This window comes from Cebus imitator, unplaced genomic scaffold (assembly GCF_001604975.1).
Source record: "Cebus imitator isolate Cc_AM_T3 unplaced genomic scaffold, Cebus_imitator-1.0 Scaffold55, whole genome shotgun sequence".
NCBI lineage: Eukaryota > Metazoa > Chordata > Mammalia > Primates > Cebidae > Cebus > Cebus imitator.
The window spans coordinates 4587543-4594995 of NW_016107370.1; the positions used below are offsets into that span (position 1 = coordinate 4587543).

Here is a 7453-nt window from a genome sequence, read left to right on the forward strand (position 1 = left end):
GTCAAGCTTTCCCAGGGACATTTTTGTTAGATCTGAAGTCTGACAGTTTGCCTTGGGCACTTTATGTCACAAAGGGTAAGACAGGCTCAAAAAAAGCCTTTCTCTTCTAGGCCTCAGGGTTTTGCCTAAAAGCAAGCAAAAAGCGTGGTTTCTGAATCCAAATGCTGATCGAGGCAAACCTGCCATGGCTGACCAGCACCAGGGAACATTTGACTACCCTCTCTCCTTCCTACACCCTGCCCCTGCCCCCTTGCTTTCCTCAATCCAAGAAATTAATTCATCTTCCCTTTTCCAATCCTGGAACCCCTTGCTTCTTTCAGATAACACAGCCCGGATTCTAACCAGGAGGTCTGGTTTCCGGCAGCAGGAGCAGAGTGTCTTTTACCTGCCCATCCTGATAGCAGATAGCGGGCAGCCGGTGCTGAGCAGCACAGGCACACTGACCATCCAAGTGTGCAGCTGCGATGACGACGGCCACGTCATGTCCTGCAACCCAGAGGCCTACATGCTCCCAGTCAGTTTGAGCCGGGGGGCCCTCATTGCCATCCTGGCCTGCATCTTTGTCCTCTTAGGTGAGTAAGGAAATGCTTTCCCTTCTGCGGAGTTCTGCCAGTGCCTACTCAGACATCCGTTCATTACCATCCTGACACAGCTATTCAGAACTGGTCTTCCACATCTTGCTTACTGAAAAGGTGGTACAGTGAGGCTGCAAAAAAAAGAAGAAAAGAAACTGAGGACAGTCCCTTCTTCAAGGTGGCTTTGGCAAGATCAAAGCAGATATATTTATAAAGCATCTACTATGAGTTGGGGCACCATACGAGGTGCTGGGATTAATAAAACAGACATATTCTGGCCTTCCTGAGTTTATTTCAGAACAAAGAAAGTTCGTTCTGACTAGAACCAAAATTACAATTTTGGACAGGATTTGATGATCACCTCTTCTAACCCCTTTTTTTTAAGTAGTAGCTAAGTCACAAAGGGGTAAGTGACAGGCTGAAAACCAAAGTGAGAGGCAGAGTCAGGAATGAAATGCAGGCAGGCCATACACTGGGCACCCCTGTGTCTCAGAAGCACTGCCCTTCTCCTAAACGCTCATCCCGATTCTGGAGGTGGTATTACAGGAAAGGAAAGAGGGATAAGGTATCTTGGGTGGACAAGTGACAGGGATAGATGCCATTTCAAATAGAACAGTCAGGGAATCCCTCACTGGTTAAGACCTTTGAGCAGAGAGCTAAAGGAAGTAAGGGTGTAAACCACACAGATTTCTGGGGAATAAGCTGTTTGGGGTGATTAGTACTCCTCCCAGGCACCATGGCTATCTAACCAGGAACAGTGACTAAACAGGGTCAGTTTGCCTCTGCTGAGGAAATAAAGACATACCAGGCTAGGAGTCAGAGAGCACTTAAGGAATCCTTCCTTCCTCCTCTCAAGTCATACTGCAAGGCAGCTCCCCAACCCCCACGTGCATAAGAGCATCCTTGCAATTGTTTTCTAATTCCACACTCTAAAACAGACAAAAACCCCTAAACCAACTCTTGCAACCAAGAAAATATCTGTACATGTATCTTTGCTCTTATTGAACTAATCTATAGCATATATGTCTTGCTTAGAGAAAAACAAGATTTAGTAGATATTAGTTTTATTCAATATAAAAGAAATCCGAGTTTTTTGAGGGGAAAAAAGTAAAGCCCTGAGGACTGAAATTAGAATAGATGTATAGATATTCACATACACTCTTGATCCTAAGTTCACCTCTATACCAAAAGACAGACCAAAGAATGAAGTTCTGTGTAAAATGTCAGCTGATTGACTTTCTAGATAGGTCTGTGGAATGTGCTTCTCAAAACACACTTAAAAATACAACATGCATTTTAATGTTCTTGTTTTAGTTCAGCCGTATACAAAGAGAGAAAGAGTATAAATAAGAAACCTTTCTAAGTCTTGGATCCCTGTATCAGAAAAAATTGTCATGGTTTCTGGTCCCAGACTTCATTGATGAGTAAAACCTCCCTGCAATTCCCTGAGTTTCCATAAGGTGGCATTGGGAGTCCTTGAGTGCAGAACTGGACAGCCTGCAAGAGGCCTTTGCGAAAACTTATTCCTGGGAGAAATTTCCAGACTGGCTGTCCTTACTTCTATCTTTGGAAAACGTCGAAGTTAAAAGTTCACCCTGGCCCACAAAAAGCCATCATTACAGAAATCCTGATTTAAAGAGACTGGCTTGGAGTGGCTCTTAAGTTAAAACGGTGTGCAAGGGACAATTTATTTTATCCCTACCACACCCATGATGATGTCTTGTCTTTTGAACTGTACAGAAAAAGTAAACAGTTTTCAGGAGCTAAATTGAGCAGAGCTGTCATCAAATCCTGAGTTTTAAGTACTCTTACTTCTAAGAGTACACATCTTGTATTAAAAATAATTCATGAAACTATAAGATTTGAGTTGCATTTGTCAACAAAATCCTGTATTTTACAGAAAACTAAATAAATTAATTCTGACTTGGTGGGTTTCTTTTACATGTCTCAAATATATATCTAGTTCCTAGAAAGTCTCATAAGCTCTATGCACCATGCCTATAGATCCAAAATATAAACCATCCCTAGAAATTAATCTCTTCTGTCAGAGAAGACTCAGCTGAATAAGGCCATTTTCCTCAAAATCTGATTTTCAAGGCATTATGTAATATTTTTTATTTAAATTAGACTACCTAAAAAAAAAAAAGACATGTACCAATCTTTTTCAGTTTTATAGAAACTGCCTAATTTTCCATGACCACCAGAATTCTCTCCAGCAGGTACTCAAAAGACTTCCAATTTTGCTTCCTAGCATTTTCCGAAATACTGCCCCTGCCACTTCAAGGTCATCTATGTGAAGCCCTTCCCAGCCTTCCAAGTAAAATTCACTGGCCCTGCCTCTCTGTACTCTCCTGGTGACACTTGTGCCTCTAATAGCCCTTATCACTATCTGACTTGCATTAATCATTAGCATCCACAATCTCCTTAGATTACAAGCTCACAAGAGCAGAAACCATCATACTCAATACTGTTTCCCCATTGCTTAGCATAGAGCCTTAAAAATATTTGGGCTTAGTAACTTCACTGAATCCTGCAAACATGCTGTGCAGCATGCTCCCTTTGAATCTCACATCTCCAGTCTGCATCAATCCAAATCACATTCCAACCTTTCATGCTCAATTCAAGCCCTCACTTCCTTGGAGTCCTATTAGTCTCTTTCTCTAGGAATCCCACAGTCCTTTTAGTCCTTACTTTGTATTTTCGCACACAGAGAAAATATACACGAGCATATCATCATTTCTTTCCCGTGTATGTTTTATCACCAAAGCTATTCAGGAGAATATTACGTATTATGTCATTAATTGCGATTTATAAAAAAGCATATCTACATTCAAAAAAATTTTAAATCGTTGTGCGTTTTATTAGTCACTCTGTAATCTTTTACTGCATGGATGAATGTACTCCACTTTCTTCTCTTGGATAAATTGGGGTCTTATTTTGCAGTGCTGTCAAACTGTCACTGTTCACCAGCTGTAACAAAGCATACCAGGAAACAAAAAATAATAGCAGTTCTACAGCTAAAACCTCAAAACACTTCCTGGAAAACGTTTTCAGTAACGGAGATAACTCAATGGGATTCTCTCTCCTTTAAACACTGGCAAACACATTCTAGTGGGGGAAAAATGCATTTTTTGGGATAAAATTTTATCCATACCTGCAAGGGCACATCTAACAGTGTGGCATTTCTTTGCTAACATGATGAATTATATAAAATGTCACTGCTCACTCTCTCCCTTCCATAAACACCATTGGGTCCAGAAAGCCACAACCACCTCTCTAATGAAAGGCTTCTCTGAGGAACCTGACTTTATTGGACCCCAGGGATCATTTATGTTCTCTTGCTTCTTAGCAGTAAAAAAAAAAAAACAACTTTGGCCCATATTTAGAATGTGTGTCTCTATGCATATTAAGATATGATTATATACAGAGTAGAATCCTATTAAGATGCTAATATAAGGAAGCAGAATACCACCTATATGATAAGACCTCCACATTAAAAGAGATGTGAATTTATCATCATATAAACAGGGCACAGGATCTGGTCCTTTGTGTATCTTATTCCATAGTAGGCCTTTGTGCTTTGTTAAAGGGATTTTTAAATAGGCTGTTGGGTATAGACACACACAATTTCAAAACAGCAACCTGATCTTAAGAGACCATATGCAACTTTTTCTAATTAAACCATCTTAAGAAATCAGGGCTTCACTGTCCACAACCTGACTTGCAGAAAGAGAACAAGGTCGACTTAAATTAGAATGCCCCAAGGTTTCAGATATCCAAAGTTGTCTCAGTAGCTCTTCCCCTATCCGTGGTGAATCAAGACTTTTTTTTTTTTTTTTTTTTTTTTTGAGATGGGAGTTTTGCTCTTGCTGTCCAGGCTGGAGTACAATGACGCGACCTCAGCTCATCACAACCTCCGCCTCCTGGATTCAATCGATTCTCCTGCCTCAGCCTCCTGAGAAGCTGGGATTACAGGCGTGTGCCACCACACCCAGCTAATTTTGTATTTTTAGTAGAGACGAGGTTTCTTCACGTGGGTGAGGCTGGTCACTAACTCCAGACCTCGGGTGATCCACCCGCCTCAGCCTCCCAAAGCGCTGGGATTACAGGCATGAGCCACCACGCCCGGCTGAATCAAGACGATTTCTAGTCATCGCGCACACAGCCCAGTCTACTGGATAAACAGCTTCTCTTTTTTTTCCTGGCAGTGCTGGTGTTGCTCATTTTGTCCACGAGGCGGCACCGGAAACAACCATACATCATCGACGACGAGGAAAACATCCACGAGAACATCGTCCGCTACGACGACGAGGGCGGCGGCGAGGAGGACACCGAGGCCTTCGACATCGCGGCCATGTGGAACCCCCGGGAGGCGCAGGCAGGGGCCGCCCCCAAGACGCGGCAGGACATGCTGCCCGAGATCGAGAGCCTCTCCCGCTACGTGCCTCAGACGTGCGCCGTGAACAGCACTGTCCACAGCTACGTGCTGGCCAAGCTCTACGAGGCCGACATGGACCTGTGGGCGCCGCCCTTCGACTCCCTTCAGACGTACATGTTCGAGGGGGACGGCTCCGTAGCGGGGTCGCTGAGCTCCCTGCAGTCGGCCACATCGGACTCGGAGCAGAGCTTCGACTTCCTGACGGACTGGGGGCCCCGCTTCCGGAAGCTGGCCGAGCTCTACGGGGCATCGGAGGGGCCCTCGCCACTGTGGTGACGGAAGCCGAGAGGCAGGTGCGTGTCCAAATCCAGACGTTCTCCGCGGGTACTTCGCGGACAAGGTGCAGCCGACCACACGAGCAATACTGTGCTGGAGAGTGAGAATGGGGGTGAGCAGGCGAACAGAGCTCTCTCTGGATCAGCTTTACTTGGTTAGATTAAGTTAAATAAGCAAAAGGAAACCCAGGAAGAAAAGGGGAGAATCTTGGATTACCTTTTTTTTTCTTTTCTTTTTTGATTTTTCTAATGCTGTGTGCGAAGGCTTGGAATCCAAGGTGTTATGGCAGGGGTGGCTCTTCTCTGCCATTCGCCAAGGCCTTTGTCACTTTTCCACTGCAGAAAGGCTCTGGCCTTGACTACAGAGATGCCAATTGAAAGCAGAAAGTTCTCCTCTCGTATCTGTTTTTTATCTTATCGTATTCTCCGTTTAAGAGTTTTGCTGGCTCATCAAACCACAGAAACCAACCAACAAGAAAGAACAGAAAACTTGTTATTCAGTGAAATTAACCTACTTGTTCTGGGATGGATGGAATTTCTTGTAACCCTTTTGAGACAAGGTTAAGACTGAATCAGCCTTGCATGGGGGTAGATGGGTGGGAGGGTGGGTGAAGGAAGAGACACTGACTTTATGCCCAAGTTTAGTGGCTGAACCAAGAGGTGTTGGCATTACAGCTCATCCAATGCCATCAAGTTCGAGTGCTCATGTTTCCTCTCAGCTCTTTAACTGTGCCCCTGCAAAATTGTTCAGAATGAAACCAGAAAAATCTGCCTCTTTTGCACTGTAGATGTCTCTTCCATGTGCCAAATGTGGAGATTAGATGCTACAAATGAAAGCCAAATAAAAAGAAGTATCTGATAAAAGCATGGGTTAGAGGGCTTTCCTAATCTGTGTGAGGTCAATCCAAGGGATGTTTACATACTGTAGATAACCTACTTGAACAAAAATCAGTATTATAGAGAATAAATGGATGTAAGAAAATTACATGTACAAGTTTTGTATATTTGTTAATAATTTTGGTAATAAATATGATGTACTGCATCTCAGTACCTTAGCACTTCTTTTAATAAAAGTTAAATAGAAGGAAAAGTCTATTGAGAATTTGTTTAGTTGCTGAACAGATAGAAGATGACTTTGTAATCCTGATCTAGCCTCAGGTTCCCAGGGTTGGGGCTGATTCCTAAGGCAAACGCAATGCAAAGAAGTGTGAGGTTGCATTCTATTTGTCACTAATCATATGAACATTATGGTTCAAACTGTTAAGCTTTTCATGAACACTCCATTTCCTCATCTCTGAAAAGAGCAAAGGGTGGTTTGGTAATATCAATGATACAATGGTGAATTTAGTCCATATTTTTCATTTTGCAAAAGGTTATTACACATAGCCACCAATGAGGCAGGCTACATTGCAACTTACATCTCTATTTCATTGGCAAATTGAGCTCACAGATAGCTGAGACCATATTTTATTCATCTTTCCTTTTACTACAATGGCTGGCATACTCCTCTGCACAGAGTAGGTGCTTAACACATACTTCGTGGCTACATGACGGGAGGAATTTCTTTATTTGACATTCTATTACTAAAGAATATTTTACACAATTATCTTTACAATTGAGGCTAAATTGTGAACAAAATCACTTTCTGAGAGCCTTGGTTATAGCAAGAGTTCTCAAATTTTAACTTACCAGAATCACCTGAAGAAATAGTTAAACCACTTCACCCCTAGAATTTCTGATTCAGTCGATTTGGGGCAGTTTGTATTTCTAACATATTCCCAGGAGATGCTGATGCTGCTGGTCCAGGAACCACATTTTGAAAACCTCTGGTATGTAGTTGCTCACTTTCTAACATATGAAGATTAAACTATAACCCATCTGCATTGGGTCTCATCTTCTCGCAGAGTGGTGTTGTGAATCATTTTCTCCAGTAAAACAATAACAGTTTACAAAAATGTATGAGAAAGTTAATGAGGGCCTGGGAGCCAGCAGGATGTGCTTTTTTGCATATTACACATTACATGGTACCATTACATGGTACATTAACAGCCACCAAATTCTCTTCAGCCTTCAGCATGCTAACCCTTTCTTCCCATGAAAGGCAGGCAGCTCTCACACATCCTCTTCAAGGATAGAGTGCAATGTAAAAATGAATGCACTTAACA

General features: G+C 42.6%; 1 protein-coding gene across 2 annotated transcripts in view; it reads left to right on the top strand.

Annotated features, from left to right (window-relative positions):
• Positions 1–6372, top strand: part of CDH20 (cadherin 20) — a 231648-nt gene extending 225276 nt beyond the window's left edge. Inside the window, exons 11-12 of one of the 2 annotated variants that reach the window (XM_017528847.2) lie at positions 321–572; positions 4784–6372. In XM_017528847.2, the coding sequence (XP_017384336.1) occupies positions 321–572; positions 4784–5289 (758 nt within the window). In that variant the 3' untranslated portion in view covers positions 5290–6372. The remainder of the gene's footprint in view (positions 1–320; positions 573–4783) is intronic. The other variant, XM_037738625.1, reaches the window with a different exon arrangement.
• Positions 6373–7453: the final 1081 nt, after the last annotated feature.